Source organism: Rhamphochromis sp. 'chilingali' (genome assembly GCF_963969265.1).
Source record: "Rhamphochromis sp. 'chilingali' genome assembly, chromosome: 1".
NCBI lineage: Eukaryota > Metazoa > Chordata > Actinopteri > Cichliformes > Cichlidae > Rhamphochromis > Rhamphochromis sp. 'chilingali'.
In genome coordinates, this window is record NC_137929.1 from 37,421,325 (window position 1) to 37,447,850 (window position 26,526).

The 26,526-nt window shown below is 40.1% G+C and overlaps 1 protein-coding gene across 1 annotated transcript; it reads right to left on the minus strand.

Annotated features, from left to right (window-relative positions):
- Window positions 1-6,409: 6,409 nt before the first annotated feature.
- LOC308395061 (protein mono-ADP-ribosyltransferase PARP14-like) lies at window positions 6,410-17,318 on the minus strand. The gene is made up of 14 exons (XM_080879715.1): window positions 17,074-17,318; window positions 16,855-16,979; window positions 13,330-14,844; window positions 13,009-13,245; window positions 12,408-12,632; window positions 12,217-12,271; window positions 11,590-11,736; window positions 10,780-10,842; window positions 10,519-10,695; window positions 10,255-10,431; window positions 9,509-10,138; window positions 9,032-9,168; window positions 7,894-8,059; window positions 6,410-7,000 (listed from the first exon to the last, which is right to left on the minus strand). The coding sequence occupies exons 1-14, from the start codon at window positions 17,243-17,245 to the stop codon at window positions 6,714-6,716; spliced, it is 4,113 nt and encodes a 1,370-aa protein (XP_080735841.1). The 5' UTR covers window positions 17,246-17,318; the 3' UTR covers window positions 6,410-6,713.
- Between the last annotated feature and the right edge of the window lie 9,208 nt (window positions 17,319-26,526).

Genomic DNA, 26,526 nt, shown 5'->3' on the forward strand with positions numbered 1-26,526 from the left:
GGCTTTTCTCGTCTCACCTGCTCTGCAGGTACTTTAAAGGTGTTTCAGCTGTCAGAGTATAACTCTAAATTATATTTATGTCTTAATATGGTTTTGAGAAAGACATTTTACCAGTAATTATCCTGACAGCAAATAAGGGTTTTATGCTTCATCTGATCAGATAGAAATATTTTAGTAAAACAACAACTGAAACAACAACAAATATATTTCACATAAACCCATCCATCCATCCATCCATTCGTCCTCTTGCACTTATCCCTATCTGGACGCAGTGGAGCTGGAGCGTATCCCAGCTACCATAGGTCTGTAGAGGCGGGGCACACCCTGAACATACAGGAATCCCTCCGTGTAAAACCTTCCTGCAGTATTACCACACCGACCCACTAGGTGTCATTATAGACCCAAAACTGTGTCGGTGCAGTGAGATGTAATAGTAATCCAGGGAAATTTGATATTCAAGTTGTTTTTATTCATGTTTTGCTTCATTTGACATTTAGGTTTAATTCATGATGTGGCCTCCAGAGTGAAAGAAAACACATGTAATAGCAATAGAGTCATTTCTAAAATGTTAATTCGTTAATACAATGAATGAAAAGATGTTATTTAAAATGTTTATAGAAACTATGAAGCAGTTTTAAGAAGTAAAGCACAATTATTGATGTACTGATAAAATACATTTATGTAGGTGTTACACTGTGTGTTCATTAATTAATTCATTCATTCATTCATTCATTAATGAAACAGTTTAAACTGATGTTAGGCAATGAATGATCTAGCTAAGAAAGACAACAAATTTAATTTGGATGTTCAGACACACACGGCCCTGACTCAGTGAGTGTCAGAGGAATGAATCCTAAAATCTGGAAATCAGTCACAGTTTTTGTACCTATATCCTTTATTTTTCTTTCTCAAAGAATTTATTTTAAGAGCTAAAAAAGTATATCTAAAAATTCAGAGGGAAAAAAAAATCATTGTTGATGTAAGACATTTTAAAAACACTTTGTTTTTGATAATGCTACTAAACAAACTCAAAATCACATATTATTCACTTCTGAGGAAATTGCAAATATTTAAGAACCCAATCTTTAGAGTCCAATTGAAGTAAGCTTTGTTTATTATGCATTAACAAATAATGACATGGTTTGAATAGCATTGTTGAAATGCTCATATTTTTGGTGTAAATTGTCAGAAAGACCAGAAGTGACCACGTATATATGTTGCACTGTCTCAACATCAACAGTGATCTGTGCTTCTTTAAATATGTCCTTCCCATTCAAAGGTGCTTCAGCAGTTTTTCCTTCAGAGTGATTATTTTTATGGCTGCTCAGTTGATAGTAAGTTAGATCAGCAAACAGTGACAGCGTTGACTGAGAGTGGGAAGGAAAAACTCCCTTTAACAGGATGAAACCTTTTAGCAGAACCAGACTCAGGGAGGGGCAGCCATCTGCCTCCCCGCAGCTAAGAAAAATACATCAGTTTATAGAAAATATTTTAACAGTGTGACAGTAATTTGAAAAGAAAAACAAACTACAATATCTCTTAAAATACAACAGTGAAGCCATACAATAAACCTGAACAGAACCGATACAAATATTAATCATTTTATAACCACCCCCAAAGCCAGATTTACACAGGATACAACATACTCAAGTACCCTTTTGCACCAGAGGTAGTACTGTGAAATCACTGCTCAATCATAATGTTAAACTTCTACCTTCATCTGCTTGCATGGTTGCATTGCTCCAATTGTGACTTGGGGTGTTTTCACACCTGCGCCGTTTAATCTATTTAAATCAAACATGGGTTAGTTTTCCTCCTTGGTATGGTTCGATTGTCCAGGTGTGAACAGTAATTGTACTTGGTGTGGACCAAAACAATGCCTATTTGGTCTTACTTTGATTGGCATGGCCAGGCTCTGGCAGATGGTCTCGGTACAGTTCCAAAACCCCACAGCGGTTTGTTTATGCTGTGGACGTGATCCAACCCCAACTAACAGGTGTATGTTACAAGTTTGAACTAAAGAAAGAAACTCCTGTAGTCGTGTAGACTTTGTATTCTCAATCCACGGAGGTGCTGTAGATGTACAAAGATCTCTACAGAGTAGCAGCTCGCTGGAAAATGAATATAAATTTTCAGTTTTCTCTCCCAGCACTTTCTTCTTGTATTTAAAGTAGAAAGCTCAGGTCATAAAGGTACTTTATGTAATTACCCTTTAAAGTATTTAAATACAAACTTTACTGCAGGGGACAGACTTTTACTATGTGGATTTGTTGCAATCTCAGAAAATTGATTCAGATCCAGATCAGATCCACTTCTTTGGATTTTGTTACCTGGAATTTTCGGCATTTGTGTGTCAAAATTTTCAAATCTGTGTTTCTCTTTAAATATTAATATTTCCTTTTAACCAGCCTGATCTGTTTGTCTCCTTGTCAGGCTTTAAATTTCTTCCAGGCCACTGTGAGAAATAAAAATGTAAGAATGTGTTCTTAAATGAAGCTTTCACTGATTCGCTGCACCATCTAGGGGTACAAAGTGGTATTACATAAAAAATTCAACATGTTTCTGGTTCTACCTCATTATTGCAATCTGTTAATAATCTCAGTTTTCTCTATTATTATGTTGCTCTTTGTTGTTTGCTGTCTCCTCTGTTTGTTTGTTTGTTTGTTTGTTTTTTTTTCTCCATACAGGTGACCCAGGAGTTTTTTTTTTTTTTTTTTTTTTTTTTTGTCTCTCTTCCCCCCCCTTCTCACCGTCTCTTCTCCCCTTTGGTTTTCTTTCTTTCTCTCCCCCTCTCTCTCTCATTCATTCCCCCTGTCCTATTTATTAAAAAAAAAAAAAAAAAAAAAAAAAAAAAAATGACAAAGGATGAACTGAAGCTCTGCCATCACGTAATGTCGCATACTGCTGTTTCTGATGTCATTTGAAAAAAAAAAAAAAAAAAAAAATCTCAGTTAAGTTTGGAAGATTTTTAGATATTTTTAGACCAAGGGCTTTACAATAAGCACCTTCAAAGCTACTTTATGGTGAATTAAAGTAAAGCTGCACCTTAGAACACACATGCATCAACACTACAATGAGCGGGTTGAGGGAGGTTTGGAGTCTTCTCCCACCCCCATTCTCTGCGGCCTGCTGGAGCGGGAGGGCTAGGTGGAGTTGGCCGTCCGACTGCGGTCTGGAGTGTGGGGCCTCCCTGCTGCTACGGAGTCGGGGTGGTCTGCCTCTCCCCACCGCAGGGAAAAGGGTAACACCACCTGGGTCTGGGTGCAGTTCCCCCCTCCAGGGGCAAGGGTACCTAGACCTGGTTTGTAGAGTACGCTTGGGGAGTGTGATCGTGTGTACAGCCTCTCTTTATGTCTGTCTCCACGTTGGTTGAGTGTGGAGTGAGTGCATATGAGAGCATGAGGGGGGGAATGGATGTTTGTGTCTGTGTGTGCCTGTATGTCTGTGTCTATATGTCAGGTTGGGTATCAGACGCCACCTCTCTGGGGACACCTCAGGCCCTCCAAGGTTTGGAGGCCTATCTCCACTTACCACCACTTCCCCTGCCGGTGGCGGACTCCCTCAGGTGTCGGTGTGTTGGTGGTTCTTTGTGTCTGGGGATGGGCGTCCAGGTACACACCGGCTCACTCCTTGGCGGCCGCTTATCGGGGCCTGGAGCCTGGGGCTCGCTCGGGCCCCTTCGGGGATGGGGTGCCCCCGGCCTCTCGGCCTGGGGCTCGGTCACTCAGGCACAGCTGGGGGCCGGCGGAGCTCACGGGCGCGTCACTGCAACTCCCCCTGGCTTCTGCTCCGCGGCTGCTGAGTGACCCCTCATCTGGGACTCTCCTCAGCTCTTACTGGGACAGTGGCGCGGCTGCCCCTCTGTTGGTCTTCCATGGTTTCTTGTGTTCTGGGGGCCTCTGGATGTCTGGAGTTTTGATCTCCTCCATACCTGCTTCACACCCTGGAGGACGGGGCTGTGGCCCCCCCACACTCCCTAGCAGATCGTTACATGGAGAAACCTTTGGAATACAAGCACGCTGATCCACACAGGTATGCACACGGGTGTTCACTGCTCGTAGACCCAAATTACACCTTTCTTGGCTGCTACTTCGAAGCACATCTGTCCTGCGTGCTGCACAACAACATTGAATATTTAGTATTTACTGCTGTTTACACTTAGCTAGATTAATGCGAGGGTGTTGTGTTTAGTATGTTGCTTTGTTTCTTTTTTTTTTGTCTTTTTTTGCTTGTTTTCTATTCTTCTCTCAACAGGTGATCCAGGAGATTTTTATTTTTTTTCTCCCCCCCTTTCTCTCTGTCCCTCTCCCCTTCTGTTTTTCCTTTCCTTCCTCTTTCTCTCTCCCTTTCCTATCTCTCACTCATGTCTGTCCCGTCTGTAACATCTGTAAATAAAATATAATAAATAATAAAAACAAAGATCGACCAAATGGACCAATACGGCAATGCCACAATGATCCATTTGGCAAAGTAAATCCATTGGGTATCCTTGTTGGTCTTCAGACAACAATTCTGATGGCTAAAGAACCAAATGGGACAGGCGGAAAAAAAAAAAAAAAAAAAAATTAAAGTAAAGTAAAGCTGCGATGCTGTGTCTTCTTAAGTAGAGACTTAAAGGTGCGCATCACATTATAAATTGAAATGTCCCATATGTGAAACTTTTAGCCTGCAATTACAACAATAATAAAAAAAAAAATCTCATCAGGATGTTTGGGTATCCTCTGTTGTGTTGTTTTAATTTTTATGTGTGTGTCTTTTAAAGTCTGAACTGTAACATCACAGTTTGGTTTTTGTCCCACTCAATCACCTGACATGTTGTCGTCCCTCAGAGGATGCTGTGTTTCTGGATGATGAGATGGAGAGGGAGGAGTGTGATGACCGAGATGGGGATCATCTATCATGGTTTCTATGATGACATTGCTGAGACTGACTGGAACTATGGACAGGTCAGAGAAAACCAGACTGAGGCTCTTCAGGACTTATTTACCAGTTGTCTTGTGACTGACCTGAGGGTTTTTATGCCTAGTTCAGGGGTCGGCAACCTGCGGCTCCGGAGCCGCATGCGGCTCTTTAGTCCTTATAGTGTGGCTCCGCGTGGTTTGGGAAAATAAATTAGAAGTATTTAGCTGAAGTGTATTTTATTTATGTTAGTTCTTTTTTAACTTGTAGTTCTAGAAATATAAAAATACAATTATATTCTATTATTTTTTCATCGCTCAAAATAAGCGTCATACCCGCCGAAACAACATGCATTTATCGAGACTTTCAACCCCAGGTAGGCCAGTTATGGATCTTCGGATCCACATTATGTCAGCAGCTATTCTCCTCCCTGAACTATGTTAAAAACAAACACCGCTCACGCCTCACAGATGACAGCTTACAGTCCTGCGTAAAGATGAAAGCCCTGATTTGCAGACGCTGTGCGCAGAGGTTCAGGAGCAGAAGTCCCATTGTAAACATATCACGGCAGACCTGACGATGTTTCCATGAACACGCGTTACAGCTTCTCTTTATTGACCACTTTTCACACACGGTTGCTGTACGCATACAGCCGGCTGTAGCTTTTCAGCTCACAGCCCGACACACACCAACAACAGCATAGAGAGCACAGACGTTAAGGCGGCGAGGCGTGATTGCGGGTGCCGCTCAGGTGCGTCCGCCTCCCCTGCAGCAGCGCTTCAGACCACGCCCCGCCACACACATTGACCAGGTAAAATACATATTTAGGCAGAATTTTGCAAATATCAATTTTCATTTTTTTTTTTGCAGCATAGTGCTTTTTTTCCAATTATTTTTTAAAAGTCAGGTCAAGGCTCCAAAAGCCCAAAGGTGATATAAGGCTGGCGGCTCACCACAGTTTCTGTTTGCTACATGGATCATTTTAGTTCAGCTGGGTGTCTTTCCTTTTGTTATATTTCTTTAAGAGTTCAAAATGTGTTCATTACATAAATAACATGTAAGTTTCTCTGTAGCACTTCATGGATTTCATAAGCAACACACCTTAGTTGTTCACACAAAGCATAAAAGTAAAAAACAATATATACAGTGTTATCTTCATTTTAGATGTCAAAAAGTATTTGCGGCTCCCAGTGTTTTCTTTTGCTTGGAAACCGGGTCCAAATGGCTCTTTGGGTGTAAAAGGTTGCTGACCCCTGGCCTAGTTCAACGTGTTCATTTCCCATTTAGAGTAAGATAGACAATAACGAAGGTGTAAATTAGAGCTCGTGTCCCTGAGATTCTCAGTCAGGTCCAACACTGTCTTGGTATGGTCTGGTTTTATTAAAATAAATAAATAAATAAATAAAATATAAACTAAGATAACTGCCAAAATCCTCAGCTTGGGGGTTTAAACAGGAAGTCTGCTGTTGATTACCCACCTCTAATTTCTCAAGAATGGACCATTGTCAGTCAGTAAATCTTTATTAGGGTATTGTGCCATGTTCTCAGATTAATTAGATGTATTCAAAGCACTTTACACTTGGCAAGGTGAAGATGTAAGAAGATCAACCAAATAAAAGATTAAAACCTGCATAATTGTGTAACATGTTTCCAGTGTTTATGTACATATATGTAACTTTTAATTTCATTTGAAGCAGCTGCTGTTTAGCTAGGTCGGTGACAGTGACAATTCAATTTGTAACTTTTATATTATTCATAATTGATTTTTCAGACACTTTCATTTATAAACAGTGGAAAACACTTTTCCTTTACTCTCACTTGAATGTGATGAGGTAATCAGGGTACGCTTGGTTGTCATGAAACACAACATACATGCTGGGGTTATCCATTTTGTCTACCACACTGTCATAGCGGTCATGAGGCTGCTGGGTGTTTCGAGGTGGAGGCACCTTCATGGTAGCTTGGCCCTGAGCGAAGACACCTGTGAGGACTCGGGCGACGAACATTAACTGAGAACCATCAGCAGCTGGTTTGGAGTAGGTGGGTTGAGCCGAGTAGTTGGCATTTACAGCAAAGTAGGTCCCAAGACCGTATGCAGTTGCTGAGGGTGAAAAGAGAAAAGGAAATTAACAACAGATGATTGTATTTACACTGTAGTGACACAGAACTAGTTACTAGTTCACTAACCCTGCCTTTGTTACAAGTACTGTTTATTTCATATCTTTCACCAGGTGTTCAAGATTTTAACCATGCAGTGGATTGCAGCATGTTTTATTAGTGCATACAGGAACATAAAAACATGTCTTTAAGAAATCAAGTGCCGTTACTCTACTAGGCCTCGTTTTTATTGTTAACTCAGTGTCCCTGGGTCTTGTCCCTTGTGTTATGAATAAATCTTTTTTTTTTTTTTTGGTACCGGTACTGGTTTTATTTTGTTGTACATATCTGCAACACCTTAAAGGCCGGTCCGTGAAAATTCTGTTGGACATAAACTGATCCATGGTGCAAAAACGGTTGGGGACCGCTGCTCTTCAGGTCCCACCACAACATTTGACTTTGGGCTATTGTAGCACTTTTCTTGTCTTCTTTTAGCCATTTTTTATTGTCCTATTGACCCAGCATTGTATAATTTTGAGCATTTGACTTTCTAGAACAGAGACGTTCATTGTTGACTGAATGACTCTAAGGTGCAAAATCGTTTAACGCATTTGGCTGTTAACTCATGGGCTGCTGATTTCAGACGACCCAGGGATGTAGTCTCTATGCTTAGAAGTCAAGCACTATTCTATTTTCACAGAGTTCTAGATATCTACCAAAGCAGGTGGAGGCATAATCATCAAGAGAAGAGCTGCTTTATAACAAGCTTTAAAACTCTAAAACCATAAAGAACACCAATCTTTCCATTAAGGAATATAAAGAATATAAGAAGTAAAGAACCATTTATAACACAAAGTTTTGGTTCAGTAAATGTGGACTCTATAAAAAGATTATTACCATTTTGTCCAGCAAAGCTCCTGTTGAATCCAGTTTTCACTATGGAGTCGCAATTTTCCTGGGTCGTCCCGTGGTACAGAAGTTTCTCCCCTGCTCCTCCCTCCTGTGCGTTCTTATCAGAAATGTGCTTCCTCTGTGCTTCATAGGTGCGCCGCAGGTGAACGTTCTGCAAACGCTCAATTTGACATGAGAGAAGAAGGACAAAGGATTAAAGAGCTGCCTAACAAGATAATCCAGGATATTAATTACATCTGAGGGGTAGTTCAAAGTATGTCATCATAGTGATGGCATAGTTTCAATGGTGGATTGAAAGTAAAATCCTCCTAAAATCCCAAATGAATGCTGAAATAAATAAACACAATTTAATTAAATGAATCATCTTTTAAAAGAGGAAATGAATTTATTTGTAAAATGTGACATTGACTGATTTGGAATTAAATTTTAATATTATTTTATTCTTCCCTTTTCTATATAAATGTGTTTTGTTACTGATAAAAGAAGTTTTCATATTACTGAATGTGGGAGTGAAGCTGTGGAACAGACTTAGTGAGGAACTCAAACACTAAGTCTGTTCCACAGTTTGTCTCCGTTTCTCGTCATGTTGTCAGTCTTCATGTCCTACTGCCATGTACCCCCCATGTGCAGTTTACTTCATGTTGCCACGCTGCTTAGTTACCATTCCAGGAGTTTTGTTTTGTACTTTCAGTTTGTAGTTCTCAGCAATAAAGCTGCATAAGTTCATGTTTCGTCTCTGGAGTGCTGCATTTGGGTCCAACCTCTGCTTGCCACACAGCCAGACCTTGACAAACCCCCTTTTAACATGTTGTTACTGATTATGATTATTTAGTGTTAAGCCCCAATAGCAAAAACAACCATAACAATACGTGGACGCATAAGCAAAATCATGTTTTCGATGACATTGCCATTGCAGGATTTTGTTTTTTGCTAATAGTCAAAAAACAAAACAAAAAAAGCCAAAGAATTGAATAAACAACTGTTATATTTAGTGAATCAAAATAAATAAACTGTTCTATTGACTAAAGAAGAATAAAGTAGCGACAAAGCAGCATTCATATTATAAGACAGGTAATATAAATAGAAACTGAAATGTTCCCTTACACAAAGGACAGCCACCCACCTTCATCACAGTTTTGGCAACAGTTCGTTTGAAGGCCTCCTTCACTGCCCGGTACTCTGCAGAGGAAGGCTCCAGTGTAACGACCTTCAAGCTCTCATTAGCAGCCATGCTGTCCCAGTACAGAGGGTAAGTAAAGTCTGAAAGAGACAAGCATATATAGCATATACCACATGAGAAGACACCTAGAGCCTATGTTGAGTTTTATTTTGCTATTTACTGCAAATCTTTAATGAAGCACGTAAAAAGAAAAAAAGATTTTAATAGTATCATGAATGAATACAACCAAAACTTGCAATGGAGCCCGTCTGACAATATTATAACACTCCTGTTAAATCAACATGATCCAACCTTATCAGCTGATCTAGGATTTTCATACTTTTTGTTTAAAAGTGAACAGTTTATTGTTGCTTTCATGTTTCACAATGACTTTTGCAACCTTCTTTACTACAAGTAGTTTTTTAGTTTCTTTCTTCTCACCTCTCAGATTCTCAAGTCGCTTTAGCTTCATCGCCTGTCTGCTCAGTTGCTGTGTGGCCATCATTGTCTGTAGATTAACCTCCCATACGAGTCCCTGTGCGTCTTTTATTCCTTCTGTTAATTCGTTGTTTTCCAGTTGGTGATTGGCTGTTCTGGGAAGTCTTTCCCAGTTTCCGTTATGTGCCAGGATGCACCAAACAACTCGGAGGTACAAATCCTCCTCCACCCTGACTCTCACCTCATTAGCAAGACCCATTAACTGACACTGATTCATTTTCTGCATCACGCGGGTGACCCCGTCTTTCAACCCACTCACTGTTAGAGAGCCAGACTGATCAGTTTGCATGAATAAACCCTCAGACTCCACCAGCTCCTTCAGCTCCATCATGCCGTCCTGGTCGAGGGGTTCCAGTTCCTCCTTTAAGAAGGTGTTACTGGAGCACTGTGTGTGATATTGATGCTTCAGCTTTTCCATGGCATCATCAACGTCTTTTTTGGAAAGACCCAGGAACGTGAAGACAGACTGCTGACTTGTAGAGCTGATTTGGAGACTGCTGAGGTATGCACTCACAGAATGAGGAGGCTGTTGTTGCTGTACTTGAACTGGAAGTACTGGAAGTACTGGAAGTACTAGAACAAATCAGTAAAAAATTTCAGTAAAATAAATTTGTAATCAGTTTTTATTTTCAAATTCGTTTTAAAATTCAATTGCACATAAGATGTCAGTTTGTGAATATTTCTGTCACCTCTGTTGATGACAGCTGAGGAATACATCTGCATCGCTTTCTCTTTAAAAGCCAAGAAGACATCGATCTTAATCAGGGTGAGACGGATGTTGGTGAGGCTGTTCATAGATGATGCAGAAGCCTTGATCCCTTGAAGAATGGCTCCTGCTACAATCGCAGGATTCAACCCTCCAGCTCCTGAAAAAACACCACTTGCATTTAGGTGTGTGTGTTTGTGTTTCACAACAAACTGAATGAATAGAAATGCCCAAAAAAAATACTTACCAGCACAGATGGCAGGAATTGCCACTGAACTGTATTTATAGCATTCACAATAGTAAATGATATCACACACAAGTTGTTCAATGAGAGCTTGATCCTTTTCTCCACATACATGAAAAATAGCTTTACAGGGGAAGTTTCCAGACTGGGTCACATAAATTTCTCCTCGATTCACTTTTGCTGCACAGAAAGTGACACAGGAAGCATGAGTGAGAGTCAGATAAGTAAGATGAGAAGGTAAGCAGCAGCTTCTCTTTTTCTCACCTGCTTTCAGTTTAGCTTCCACCTCTGGTCCAGCTACAGTTAAGATGTCTTTGCATACTCCATCTGTAGATGACGAAAAATCAGAAAAATATATATTAAAGAACTTATAATCTGTCCGTGAAGGAAAGCTTGTGAAGCATACAGTGACTCATCAACCCTATTTCCCCTAATCAATCTAAATGCATTTATGGGAAATGGTACTCACAGGTAAGTCAAAGGTTAATCCCTGCCAAACCTGCTTGGCTGGAGATCAAACATTTCTCATGCCAGGTTGACACCACAGGCAGTATACCAGTTCACCACGTCACCTCTGTTCCCTGCCAGGCTTTTATTGACTCACTTGTCTTTGTTATAGTTTGATCATCTGATTGCTTTCCATCGCCTGTGCCTCAGAGTTTTGGATTGCCATCCACTAAGACTAATGTGCATATTATGCGTAATATGCACTTTATTTCACTATGTGAAACTATAATCATGATAGGTATGAGATCCAAAATACAACAAATTATCTAGTGTTGCAGCTCCATATGCATTACAAATTGTCAAACTGTCAGTTATGCTCTTCATAAGTATATAGTGAGGTTTTTAGCTAATCCAAGAGGCTTGTTAATAATGCTAGATGAAAACTTCAAAGATTACAATCATATGGGTATCCCTATATCTGTGCAGATTTTCATGAAGAGCTGTTTTCCTTTGTCATCCATAGAGAGCTATGCTACCATTGTGGTTAAAAATAACTTCAAAGTTACATCATGGGCCTCCTGCTCACTCCGCCTTCCTGCCTTTATATGCATCCTCGGTTTCACCTACCAAGGTTAAAATTTTGGAAGTCTGTTGTGTTCACCACAGCATCTGTAGTCTCATTAGTGATGTCACCAAACACCACATGTAGTTTAACTCCACTTCCCACTGTTATGATGATGTCATCTAGGTCGCTGGTGAGGGACCTGAAGATTGCTGAGATGAAGAATCAGAATCAGAATCAGAATCAGAATACTTTATTGATCCCTGGGGGAAATTATTTTTTGTTACAGTGCTCCATTTTAAACCAACATTAAGACAAGACAGACAATACGCTAACTAAGAATAGTACAATATATACATATATATACAAACATACATACATAAGTCACTTATAAATAAATATTTGGAAAAGAAACATGTGTAGTTGTAGCAGCAAACAGTGTGTTAAGTGGATGCGTTGTACAGGGAGATGGCCACAGGCAGGAATGATTTCCTGTGTCGTTCAGTGGTGCTTTTCGGTAATCTCAGTCTCTCACTGAACGAGCTCCACACATTCGATTTTGTTTGACATTTAATCTGATGACTGAGGGTGCTGATGAATATGGTAAAATATGACACTGGCTGAATGCTTTTTATCTGCTCACTATTCATTAATGTCACATAATAAAGACAGTCTGAGTAGTGCTAGTTTACCTTGGCCTCCCTGGTTCATATTTAAGCTGAGCTGTTTGTAGACATCGTGGTAGCACTGTAAATAAAAACACAAGAATAACAACATAAATAATTGATGTCTGGTCAGGACAGCCCTGTTCTTGTTTTTTAAAGTGTTTTATAAATAAAGTATGATATGCATATCAGATCAGGACATATCGATTGACACTGACCGCCTCAGAATCAGGGTAACCAGGTTTAATGACAATGTGGATGTTTGTAAGAGATCCAGAGGATGCAGATAATCCAAACTGGTGAATGACGTCAGTCAACACTTGAATAGCTTCTCTCAGCGGGTATTGTAAAACAATTCCTGGCCCAATGATTGGAATGGCCACTGAACCCAAATTCAGCTGTGCACAGAGCTCCAGACACCTCTTCAGACTGTTACCAAGAGCCTGCAAATCAAAAGTTACATATTTTAAACTATGTTTTCAAACTGTTGGATTGCACACTGCAACTAACAGAGCACACATGGAAAACAGTGAGGCTGCACAAAAAGTTCAATTTGGTTGTATAAGACTGCTCTTGCAGTTATCTGGTTGGTACATTAATGCTTTCGCTTTTCAATTAAATTAAGAAATATTTTATTGTATATTTTTTTGTCTCGATTCTACTTTTGCACATACACGTAGATATCATCTGATTATTCCAATTAATACTTTCATCTATGTACAGCTATAAAGTGGATTTCAATGGTTTTCTGAAGGTAAATTAAATATGAATTAGCACTTCTCCATCACCAGAAGTGTTAATGAAAGTCCTTAATTTTACCTGAACACTCTGTCCTCTTACTCCGTCCCAAGGCAAGCACTCAATGAAGAAAATCCTGGAGCAGCCCAGAGATGGAGGTGCATCAACCAGCTGAACATCACCAGGGGCGAGGGCACAACTGGCTAAGACTGAATCAAACTTTAACTTTAATACATTCCCAGCTTTGGCCAACAAACTGTTGCCAATATTTGTAGAAGTCAGCTGCTTGTTGAGCATGGGGACCACCAGAACATCCGCCTGCAGAAATAATATTGAATAACATGAATGTTGATATTTTATTTTGGGATTATGGGAAATAGAATTGAATGGAAATAATCAAACCTGTTCATTTTCTAAACTGCTGAGTTTGATCTTCAGGTTTGTTCTGTTGATTGCAGAGTTTCCAACTGTGCTGTACATGCTGCTGCTGTAGCTGAGAGATCTAGGTGTGTCGCTGAGTCTGCTGGTGTTTCGTGGTCTTTGCACATTTGGGATGGCTGCAGTTTGTTTATTTCGGATAATGACGTAACAGGAGCTCTCTATCAGCTCTTTAGTCACTTTACCCTCTTCCTGGAAGTACTGCTGAGCCCCTGGTCCATCTAGAGTCAAAGTGTCTACTACAACACTGTCTAGAGTTGATGTTAGGGCATCCTTGACCTCCTGAACATGACATCGAGGACCAGACACCAACACACAAGGATTTGGAAAATGTGAGGCTTGTAAGGTCACCTTGGTCTGCTTCATGCCAATCAAGTCTAAGATTTTATTAAAACAGTCGACCATTTCAGGATGAAGCAGATTGATGGTTTCTTGAGTTGAAACTTGATTCAACTGGAAGTCATGAAGAACTTCATTGAGCTTGGCCACATTTTCACTGTAGCCCACCAGTTGGACGTTGGTTGTTGAGGTTCCCCTGGCGCCTGGCATGTAGCTGATGTCCACTCTGAACTCTCTACTGTTTGCCTCGTTCTTGGCTTTCATCAGAATTTCTTTCAACCTGTTGAGATCTATTGCACCCTGCAGCTGTACAGTGGTCACTTTAAGGTCTCTCATTACTGCTGCCTCGGCCTCATTCAGAGCATCAGAGGACAAACTGGACAGAACCAGATCTGCACCCACCTCAAAGAAAACAGGGTTTCTGAGGCTCTGCTGGAAGCGAGTTTGGTATTTTGGGATGGCATCACTGGTCTTCATGAAGGTTAGCAGAGCTGTAGGGAACTTAACGCTCTTCTCCTTTACGTTCTTAATCAGTTCAACCAGTTTTGCAGCTCCTGACTGCACCTCTTTGTCAGGGCCCTCCAAAGTGATCATGGCACTACCTCTGATGATTGTAACCTCTGGACAATTAGCACGCATTTCTCGATTGAACTCTTCTTCTATGAGCTTGAAGTTCTTCTCCACAATTGGCACTTCCTTTTTGGTGGGTAGGCTTTTTTCCAGAATTGCAATCTTCTCCTTCATGGCATCAACCTCTCCTACAACCACAGCATAGCCACTCTCTGTGTAAACTTTGATATCATCTGTCTTAAAGGCCGAGTCCTGCAGTACTATTTTCACCTGTTTTGGCTCAAACACATGATAGCAGAGGTAGGTCTCGGTGAGCCGAATGAAGACCTGATCCACTTGACACTCCCATTTCTCTGCAGCACCACCAAATCCTCCTCCTGGACCCTTGTCAACCTCCCCTCTAACCAAAACTTCTTCTTCATCAAAATTTAGCTCCACTGTGCAGCCGATTGAAGACAGTTGTTTTTCCAAAAATTTGTATGCTTTACAGTTGTCTCTCAGGAAAAACATCAGGAAAACATCTATCCTGAAAGTCTTCTCAAGACCCTTTATGTTTGGGTTTCTAGAGATCTGAAAGAAGGAAAGAAAAAAAATCTGTCAATTTATGATATACGATAGGCTACTTATTGTAAACAGTGGGAGTGTACCACATAGGCCTGGGCAGTAAGTCAAAAATGAATCACAACCGTCATTCAAAACCTCTAATTGACGTAATCTTTACCATGTCTGTTTTTTTTTAATTTCTTTTTACTTTAAATCTATTAATACTCCATCCAATATGTGCCATCTCTGCTATGTCCAGTCCGTTGCCCCAATTCACACTGTGTGACACTGTGTTAGAACAGAAATATGCTACAGGCCTGTTTCTAAAACAGTCTGGGTATTTGTGTATAATGTAAAGGAAAGCAGAATGCAATGATTGGTGAATAATTTAAAGGTTTTTTATCTGTGTGCTAGCAGAGTGCAGTCTCCATGGATTTCACAAAGAATTTAATATTTTGTTCACTCTGGCCACTATATTAGGTACACCTCTTTAAGCGTATTAATACATAAGGATAATCAGCCAATCACACGCAATTAACAATATAGACATGGTCAAGAGGATCTTCTGAAGTTCGAACTCAGCATCAGAATGAAAAATAAATTTGGGCTGCTTTGATTTATTTCTACTGGGATTTTCCTACACAACCATCTCTAGGGATTACAGAGAATGGACTGAAAAAGAGAAAATATCCAATTCTCTGCATGAAAACGTCTTCTTGATGTCAGAGGTCAGAGGAGAATGGCCAGACTGCTTCGAGTTTACTTCTTCCTGCATGTGTGTTCTTAATAAACTCTTCATCTGATTGCACTCTACTGGGGCCTCCATTGGTTTGTTTTTGTGCCACTTGTCGAATTCGGGACAGATTCATACAGTCCTATGTTGATAAAAACACATTAAATTAATATCTGTTTATATGTTTTTGTTTTTGATTGTTATATCTGACTCTGACACTGTGTTAGAACAGAAATATACTACAACCCTGTTTCTAAAACGGACAGGATATTGTGCACAATGTAACTGAAAGTAGAATGCAATGACTTGTGATAATTTAGAACACAATATTATTTCATTTGTGTGCCAACGGGATGCAGTGTCAATGGATTCCACAAAGAATTTAATATTTTGTTGTATTTCAGATATATATATCTACTGGGATTTTCCCACACAACCATCTCCAGGGATTACAGAGAATGGAATGAAAAAGAGAAAATATCCAATTCTCTGCATGAAAACGTCTTCTTGATGTCAGAGGTCAGAGGATGGCCAGACTGCTTTGACTTGATAGGAAGGAAACATTAACTCAAATAACATCACAACATTATAATAAAAAATTAACAGCAAAGATTTAAAGCAGCACTGAAGTCTTCCCTGTTACTCTCAAGGTGTACCTAATAAAGTGTCCAGTGAGAGTGTTACCATCTGGCTTTTTATGACCTATGTTTTTAAAAACAGTATCTTTGATGGTATGGAGATGGAGTATCATACATGGCACTGGTTTCTTCCTTATCTACAAAGGCTTTAAATGCAAAATAGTGTATAAAGTTTTTGTATTTGTATCTACATACTGTGCCGTCTACATGATGTATTTTTCAGGGAAGGCTTTCTGATTTAAAAAATGCTGAACTAGACTGTATATTTACACTCTGTATTAACAGCAAGACTCAGAAGTGAAAGAAACCTGAGAACTGTCAGCCACTGAAAACACTGAGGCACAATGAAATGAAAGCTATAAAAAAGAGGGCCCAGCAAAAGTGGAGCAAACACGTTCTCTATATTTGTCCCTGACGTCAAATTTAATGATCGTGTATCTTTTTTTTTTAAAAAGGACTGTTTTACTATTTAAAATGTATTCTTTGCAGTACTTACAGTGTCTTTGAAATATTTTATAATCATCTGTTTTTTGTCAATATTGTCCTCAGCTGTCCAACTTCCCCTGGAGGCTAACTCATTCCTCTTAAACTAGTTTGGCCACATTATTCTGGCGCTCAGTTTTTACTGTAACCAAAAGTCATGTTTGAAAGAGCAGTAAACTGTACCAGTGATTGGCTTGTCGATGGCTGGTCAGAGGTCTGTGGTGAACTTGTCCGGCTCACGGTCAGCCGCACTTCTCCACTCGGAAGAGTGATGGTGTGAAACTTCCTCTGCAAAACTCTGTCTTGATCTGGAAAACATCCATAAACAGAGTCACTGAAACAGCCTGAATTTAAACACAAATCTAAAAATTTTTTTTTTTTACAAATGATCGACTGTCCTACCCTCTTTTAACTTGAAACAGATTTTATAAACTCTTCCTCCGAGTTTTTCAAGATTTCCGCAGTCGCCACCCCCGGAGTCTCGCCTTTTCTGAAAGTATCTCCTCACTTTCTCCTTCTCTCTGTCTGTAAAGTCAGTGGCTTCAAAAAACAGTGGATACGGATATTCATCCATTTTATCTGCAATTCTACACTAACATGAGAACTTTCAGCCCGTCTAACACTTGTTTGTGTCGCTCTGTCACGGCCTGTTTTTGTTTCACTTTCACTTTTAAAGTATCACATCCTGGTGTTTACACTCCCACACCCAGCAATGGAAAAAGTCCGCATTTAATTCTCAGGGGCTTTTCTCGTCTCACCTGCTCTGCAGGTACTTTAAAGGTGTGTCAGCTGTCAGAGTATAACTCTAAATTATATTTATGTCTTAATATGATTTTGAGAAAGACATTTTACCAGTAATTATGCTTACAACAAATTAGGGTTCCTATTTTATGCTTCATCTGATCTGCAAATATATTTCACATAAACCCATCCATCCATCCATTCGTCCTCTTGCGCTTATCCCTATCTGGACGCACTGGAGCTGGAGCGTATCCCAGCTACCATAGGTCTGTAGAGGCGGGGCACACCCTGAACATACAGGAATCCCTTCGTGTAAAACCTTCCTTATATCCTGTAATATTACCACACCGACCCACTAGGTGTCATTATAGACCCAAAACTGTGTCAGTGCAGTGAAACGTAATAATAATTACATTTAAGGTGTTTTTATTCATGTTTTGCTTCATGTGACATTTCGGTTTAATTCATGAAGTGGCTTTCAGAGTGAAAGAAAACAAAACATAATAGCAATAGAGCCAGTTCTAAAATGTTAATTTGTTAATACAGTGAATGAAAAGATGTTATTTAAAATGTTTATAGAAACTATCAAACCGTTTTAAGAAGTAAAGCACAATTATTGCTTGTACTGATGTACTGATAAAATGCATTTATGTAGGTGTTATGTGTGTATTCTTTAATAAATAAATAAATGTTCAGGATGTTCAGACACACACGGCCCTGAGTGTCAGAGGAATGAATCTCAAATCTGGAAATCAGTCACAGTTTTTGTACCTGTATCTTTGATTATTCTTTCTCAAATAGTTTATTTTAAGAGCTAAAACAGTATATGTTAAAATTCACAGGGCAAAAAAGCATCACTGATTTAATACATTTTTAAAACACTGAAATTTTCATAAAGCCACAGCTACTAAACAAACTCAAAATGCCATAATATTCACTGCTGAGGAAATTACACATCATTCACTTCATTATTAAACTCTGCATTTACTTATAAGTCATCAAGTGTTTTCATTTTCACATGAATGCCTGTTTACACTTATAGATTTTGTCTTGGTCTTAGGGTTCTTCCACATTCTCACATGTAGTTTCAAGTAGTAATCTACAAATATCTAAAGCTCAGACCCCAAACTTTAGAGTTCAATTGAAGTAAGCTTAGTTTATTATGCATGAACAAATATTGACATGTTTTTTTCAACATATGGTTTGAATAACATTGTTGAAATGCTCATATTTTACGTGTAAATTGACAGAAAGACCAGAGACCTGACATAAATTATATGTTGAACTGTCTCGACATGAACAGTGATCTGTGCCTCTTTAAATATGTCCTTCCCATTCAAAGGTGCTTCAGCAGCCCCGCCTACAAGGGCTGGGAAAATCTGCCTCTTCTATTTTCATCTCACTCTGTTACATCAGTTACATCGATTCTTAATGTATTTTAACATTACCATGTTTCCCAGAAAAGCTCCTATTGAATCAGTTTTTTATGATGGACTCACGGCTGTCCTGACTCGTGTCGTAATATAGAAGGTTTGGTTTTGCATTTCCTCTTTATAAAGGAAGTGCAAAACCAAATAACCTTCCCTTTTGTAGAGCTGAAACTAGTCCAAATTAAGGCTAGACTGAAACTTCAAAGCATTTTGCTGACTGTGGAACTGGCAGTGACTGGTTTTATACACGAAATACCATGAACTTTATGTTTTGTCTGTTTTTCTGTCTTTGTCTTTACATTCACTTTAATTGGGCCGCACCTCGTAATCTTTAAATTCTGGCGTTTTCAGTCTCATTGCCACAGGTGTACAAATCAAATGCCTAGCTGTGCAGTCTGTCTTTATAAACATTTGTGAAAGAAATAGTTCTTGGGTCGCTCTAAAGAGGCCACTGAAGTGAGCATGGTGCTGTGACAGGATGTCACCATGCCAACAGGTTCGTTTGTGACATTTCTTTACTTGTACAAATTCCACTATCACCTCAAAGAGGTGTTTTTTTTTCAAAGTGGAAACATTTAGGAACCACAGCACCTCAGCCACAAAGTGTGAGAACATGTATACCTACAGAGTGGGGCTGCCGAGTACATATGCTGATAGTGCCTGAAAGCTATTAACTGCAGGGCTCCAAACCCCAACTGAGATTAATATCAGCACAAAAACTGTGCACTGGGAGCGTCATGGCATGGGTTTCCATGGCTGAGCTGCTTCATTAATGTATAGCATAGCCCAGTTTCAGCTGTTGTGTTTAGTGGTAATGGTTAATTGTTTGCTTAAGTTTGCTAATGCTCATTTTGTGCAGCAATAGACATATTTACCATCAGCAAATCGCTGACCAGATTGGGGAGGGATTCACGAATACAGGATATGACAGCTGGACTTCTTTTTGGCTCATGATGAATTTTTACCTCATGAAGAAGATTTTCATAAAAATATGCTCTTCGGTGAGCAGTCACAGTTATATATGTTGGGTCTATGCTTCCACAGGCCCTGCTGGTTTAGAGACTTATTCCCATTAACGACAAGGAAGCAAGACGCAAGAGAAGGACCTTAGAGCAGCCCTCCTGCCCTCGGTCAGACCACTTCGAAGAACCAGCTTCTGCTTGCTGCCTTTTATTGGAAACAGTTACAGTACACACAAGCACCACCCACTGTAAACCCCCCCTATGGTTCTAAAAGACAAGGTACTATGTGTGTATGTGTGTGCACGTGTAAGCACGTGTGTCTATGTGTGTGTATGTGTGTGTGTGTGTGTGTGTGTATGCATGTATGTGTGACCATCTGTATGTATGTGTGTGTGTGTGTGTGTTTGGGGGTGCGTTTGTGTGACCTCCTGCCCACAAAAGGGTCATAAAAGCAGGAAGCTTACTAAACAAGAAAACAGAACCTTCACATAGGATGTGCCTATAATAAAATACAGGCTGGGGAGGTCAACAGAAACAGAAGAATGTCTTTGATCATTCTTACAAATTTAATAACACAATGACAATATTTAACAATTTCAACCTCACAATATATAAGGTTTTAACAAGAGATCTGGGCCCTATTTCAGGAAGCCGGTTTAGAAAACTCAGAGTGAAAAACGATACTCAGGGTTGAGTAACCCCGAACTGTCCAACTCGGAATATTCGGTTTCAGAAAGGCTGATAACAATTAGTTCAGTCAACCCGGAGTTGCTTTAACCCCAAGTTAAGCGCGCGCACGAGGATACATAAAGCCCTGATTAGTGGAGCACAGATTAAGCGAGTCACCATGGAGACGGAGGGAAAGAAGGCGCGGTCAATGTATTTTACAGCGCTTGAGGCCGAAATTCTGATGGCAGCATATGCCGATAACATGCAAATTTTGCGGAAAAATAGTAACACAGCCTCAGCTGCAAAAGAAAGGGAGCATGCATGGCAAAACATAGCCGACAGAGTCAATGCATGAGTGTTAATTTAAACATTGATCTAGGGATTTCCACCCATATAACACGTTATTTTATTATATTTTATTTTATTTTTTATTTTATACATTTTATTTTGCGATGTGATGTGAGCGCAGGTGCAACCCAACAGGCCCCAAACGTTCCTGGCAGCAAGTAAAAATGAAATATAAAAATATAGTCCAAACAGGTAAGGTGTAATTGTATTATGAGCCATAGTGCTTGGTCTGTTTGTCCTATGTAAATCAATTGCAGTTAGAGGCTACATTAATTTCCCCTCTGTAAGCACTTATTGAAATTATCTGAGCACATTACAAGTACATATTTGCTTACTCTGTATGCTCAAATGTGACCCGTTATAGCCAACAGAAAAAAAGCGGAGGCCCGAAAAACAGGTGGGGGTCCTCCACCACCACCACTCACAGAGGCTGAGCAGTTGGCTTCCACATTTGTGATAATGTTGGCAGCATCATATATGATCTTCACAGTGCAGAGAACACAAATTAGCATCCATTACTATAATGAAATCATTTGTTAGTTTGAAATGCTACAGGGAGCTATGTACCTGTACATTAATGCTGTGGAAAGACTTCCTGTTCACATAGTCTCCTTCATTTACTGAAGGAGCAATGATTGGAATGTGAGTGCCATCTATACAGCCAATCATGCCTGGGAACCCTGAAAATAAATGTAAAATTTAAGTAGTAGTTCAAATATCACCACATCATGAATTAAGTTTCGTTCATCCTGATACCTGCAATTTTGTGGCATCCCTCTTTGATAAATCTTGTGGGTCTATGACCGGGGAACACCACAAACGAGTACAGGAGACGTTTCAGTGCAACTGTAACATTCCTGACTGCCCGACAGACGGTAGCCTTGGAAACGTGCTCAGCGTCACCAATATTATATAGAAAGCTCCCGTTTGCAAAAAACCGAAGTGCAATACAAATAATATGTACAGAACTGAGAGAATGTCCGCGATGTGTCACATGAGCAATATTAGGCCTGAGGATGTTATTCAAATAAATGATAGATTGTGCTGAAAAACGGTAACGTTCACACAGGAAATCATCAGGAAATGATAAAATGTCCAAACACGCTCTAATCACTCTCTCCCGGCGGAGAGCTCTGCGGAGAATTTGTGCTTCAACATCTACTGGCTCTTCAAGGAAGGAGCACGCCATGTCTGACACTTCCTACAGTCAGGTTTCTGACAAAGAGGCGGAGAAGGTCAGGGTTAGTTGAAGTAAACCTGCTAGGGGGCAGGTTAGCTTCACGGAGTGTGTCGTCATAGTAACTCACTCAGAATTAATCTAAACTCGCTTTGTGAAACTGAAAACCCAGAGTTTTCGTTAACTCAGGGTATACTTACTCAGAGTTTGCACTAAACTGGCTTCCTGAAATAGGGCCCTGAAGTCTGCTGAATCAGTCCAATGTTTGTTTGTTTGTTTGTTTTAGCTATAATAGCTATTAGCTATAAACCACAGTTATAAACATGCAAAAATCCCTGTCTTAGGCTGCTAGGTCCAGAAGTGGGCCAGTGAAGTCACCACACACTAGGAAAGCTGACTGGGAGCCCACCAAATCCTGAACTTATTTATGTTTGTATTGCAATTTTCCATTAGGGTCATGTGCAGAGCTGTGGGGAGGGCCTTGAAGTTGGGAATGCTGACGTTAGTGTATGTGTGTGTGTAGTGTAAAGGTTTGCTTTGGGGTATGTTCTAGGGTATAGAGCAGTTCATTCAACTTGTCACATCTTAATATAACTCTACAAAGTATGTCAGTGTTGAAACTACCAGACCCCACTGCACACAGGACACAAGAATAAACAGTGAAACTTAACTGGTCCTGAACCCCACAGCTAACAAAAATATATCAGCTTATAGACAATATTTTAACAGTGTGACAATAATTTAAAAAGAAAAACAAACTACAACCCACATAGCAAAATTGGTATGGCCTGGATATGGCCCACACAATGTGCTTACACATGGCCCACATACCGCAAAGAATGACGGCCCTTTGGTGGCCCAGATCAGGTTTACCAGAGGTGGCCCACACATGGGCCAGCACAAAGCCAGTTGGAGACACAATGGTGGTCCGGTGCTGGCCCATGTGTGGATTACCTCTACATGTCAGGTGGTGACCTGCAGTATCACCCCCCGCCCTCCAGTTGGAGTCAATTCACTATCTGTCCCTGTGTCAGGGCAGTCTCTTCTCACGTCACACTCTAATCAAACCCTTCCACCTGCCTCTCACTCACTTCCTGTCCCCATGTCAGTCTGTCTCTCTGTTAGCCCAGTTTCTTACTCTATGTCTCACTTTATCCATCAAGTGAGTGAACGGCATTCCGAGGGACCACCCAGGTCCCGCTGTAAATCTCTGAAAAAGTCTCAAACCTAATCATATTCCTCATATGCTACATATACATATGCTATTCTACATGCTTTTAAACCATTTAAAATTACAATTCATAGTTTTATATGTAAATTACATAATGTTAAATTACTATTAAACAAATGACTGACTAAGTATTTTAGACTTTAGTTTACTTCAGCCATAATCCATATAAATCAGGTATCATACAAAAATAAAAATAGCTTCAAATACAGTCATGACAATAAAAGAATATGACTTTAAGGACTTAACAACATTACTTCAGTTATAGTACACCAACATCTCTTATACATTAGCACTAAGGGAACACTGAATGACCTGGTGGTTTTTGTACATAAAACTACTCATCTAAGATGAATATTATTCTGTGCTTGATGTGCCTCAGCTTTGGCCCTGGCTCTTCCTCTCTAACTGCACTAGGACATATTGCCACCTGATAAAATAACACATTGATTCGTGCCATATAAAAAGTGAGACATGTCAATTCAGATTCTCTGTCAAATGTACACTAATGAATCAATTTACATCAGCAGCCTAACAACTGTCATGATAATAAATACTATTTAAACTATAGCACCAAATCATCAGTCAGTCACCTGTGACCTCGCCTCTGAGCTACAACATGGCAGAGCTGCCTCTGTCACCTGATAAATAACAGTGAGACATTCCAAATACATGCAGTCACACATGTGCTTCAAATAGTCATGAACCAACAAGTCATCAGTTTTAGATCGGAGCACCAGGACCGCCAGCTCTGACTGGTACCTGATCCACAGACCACTGAACAATATGGACCCCATGGGTTAAGGTTCAGCCACCAACTGTACTACCCAGCCTGACTCCAGAGTAGGACCCAATTAACCATGCCCCAGGCGTGGTACGCTGGACCTGTGATTTATTATGCTGCATAGAGGTTGCCTGAATCACTTTGTCTGGCCCCTCACCCAAGATCTGCACGGGTGACCCTACCAGGGGCAGATTGCTCCTGACAACTTAGTTCCCAGGATCACTGGAGCGCACAAACACCTCAACCTTCATAAGGTGGCGGTTCGAGATCTGTTGTGATGAAGAGAGAGTTGAGCGGAATTTACCGTCAGTCTACATTCCTACCCTTACCCTTAGTAATATAACTAGCAAAAAGTGTACACTTTTAGATTATATGATGACTACAGGTAAATCATGAGTTTGAGCCACAGGGAAGCTTCTTTTTTTAGCCAGGCAAACACACAAGAATGAATTCTGATTTAGTGTTGTACCACGACAATAAAATGCCTTTGCTGGAAATGGTAAGGTCTGAGAACAGTTCATTAAAGTGTGATTTACTCACAGGAATTACAGCTGTTTCTAGAAAACGTGCTGATTTCCTTTTTCAGTTCTCAGCCACTGGAAATACTTTATGGTTTCCTGCAAATCATTTTCACAGCTTGTTATTTCACACGTCAGACAGCCTCTTATTCATTTTTCACATGCTCCAATGAGAAGCAAAAACTCGAGGGTGAGTTAATAAGAATCCGACAAGCTAAACATGGCAGCCCTTTGTTATTTACAAAGAAAAAAAGTGTCATGTATCGGTGTGTGGCAGGCAGGAAATAGGACCCAAACGCAAACTCACGGGAAAACAGAATTGAACTCAAAATGCAGCTTTATTGCTGACAGGTGACAAACAATAACAGAGATACAAAACTAAACTGGGAAGAGCTAATTGTAACACATACCAGAAGACAAGGGGAGAATCACACACAGCATGAGGGACGACACGACACTGACTCAGAGAAACACAGGGTTTAAATACACTGGGAAGTAACGAGGGGAATGAGACACAGAAGGAGGGCACAGCTGGGAGAAATCAGGACTGACGAGACAAGCAAAGCAGGACACATTTACATAAGACACGGACCTTCAAAGTAAAACAGGAAGGATCACACAGAGACGCGAACTTGACACAGTGGAGACAGCAACTAAGAAACACAGAGACATAAACCATAAGGCAGAGGACTCTAAGAACAGAGGGGACACAGAGGGGAACTCAAACATGCAGACACAGACTTACACAGAACAGAGGGGAGACAGAGAAACATGAAGGGCAAGGGATCGAAACTAGAAACCATAGAATAAATCACACACATAAGTACAATAATACAAAAACCACAAAGAACTAAAAACGCTGGGTCAGGAGACCCAGGACCGTGACAAAAAGAGCTTGCCTGGTACATATGCTTTTATATTTTCTACCCTGTGGTGCAGAAGCACACGCACACACGTGCTAAATGTGAACAAACCTTTTTTTTTGTACATTTTTGGAACATGAACAGAGCATTGATGTTCTTTATTAATGTGACCAGAAAGTCATTAAAATGTATTATGTGGTATTTGTACTTATTCACAGTTTTGGAGGCGAGAGACGTGCTGAATGAGAGCCAGGTGTCACAGGCTGGGTCTCTGACCCAGCGCTCTGAGTTCATGTTTGTATTTGTCTCATTTTGTTATGTGATTAGTTTTTGTGTCATTTCCTATCTGTCTTTAGTTTGGGCAGTTATTGTTTATTGTTCCTCTGGTTTTCTATGTTTTGGGTTCTTGTATTATTCATCACGCATTAGGTTTGTTTAGTTTGTGTTGTCATGTCTAGTTTTAGTGTTTCCTGTTTTATTCTGACAGTGTCATGTGTTCTTTGTTCATTGTATTTAGCTTTCCTCTCCTGGTCCTGTCATTAGGTTTATGTCAGTCAGCTGTTCCCCCATGTGTCTCCACTTCCCCTGATCACCTCATGTATGTATTTAAGCCCTTTGTTTTCTGCATGCCATTGTCGGGTCGTCTGTTTAGTTTGACCTCAGTCTTAGTTAGGTTTCCGCACCCTCAGTCATACTTATGGTTTTCGTCTGTCAGTTCTACATTAGTCTTAGCCTGTTATTTTCCACCACAGTTATAGTTTTTGGTCTTAGTGTTTTGTTTCTCAGATGGTTCCCCGCTGTAGGAACCCCATCTTCTTACGAACCTTTTACTTGTAAGACTTTATCCAGTTGCTCATCAATTGCTGTTATTTTTGTCAATTGCTGTTATTTTTGTCAATTCCTGTTATTTTTGTCAAACACAAATGCAAGAAGAATCATGCCACTGTGCGATGTGTTCACTGCTACAGATACACATGTGGTAAATGCAGACTACAGATACCATGGCAGTGCCAGGATTGTGAGTGATTGCTGAAAATGTTGAAATGTACTCACTCTTAAGTAACACTCAGCAATATATTCTCAAGTAGCACTCCATGTAGTAGCATGCCGTCAGCGGGTTAGTTACGACGTCGGG

Excerpts from the sequence above, each read along its gene's own strand:
- LOC308395061 (XM_080879715.1), bottom strand. The coding sequence starts at position 17,245 with ATGGATGAATATCCGTATCCACTGTTTTTTGAAGCCACTGACTTTACA. Across the intron at positions 12,633-13,008 it reads TAAGAGGACAGAGTGTTCAG|GCTCTTGGTAACAGTCTGAA; the intron begins GTAAAATTAAGG and ends TTTGATTTGCAG. Across the intron at positions 11,737-12,216 it reads TATGAACCAGGGAGGCCAAG|CAATCTTCAGGTCCCTCACC; the intron begins GTAAACTAGCAC and ends TCTTCATCTCAG.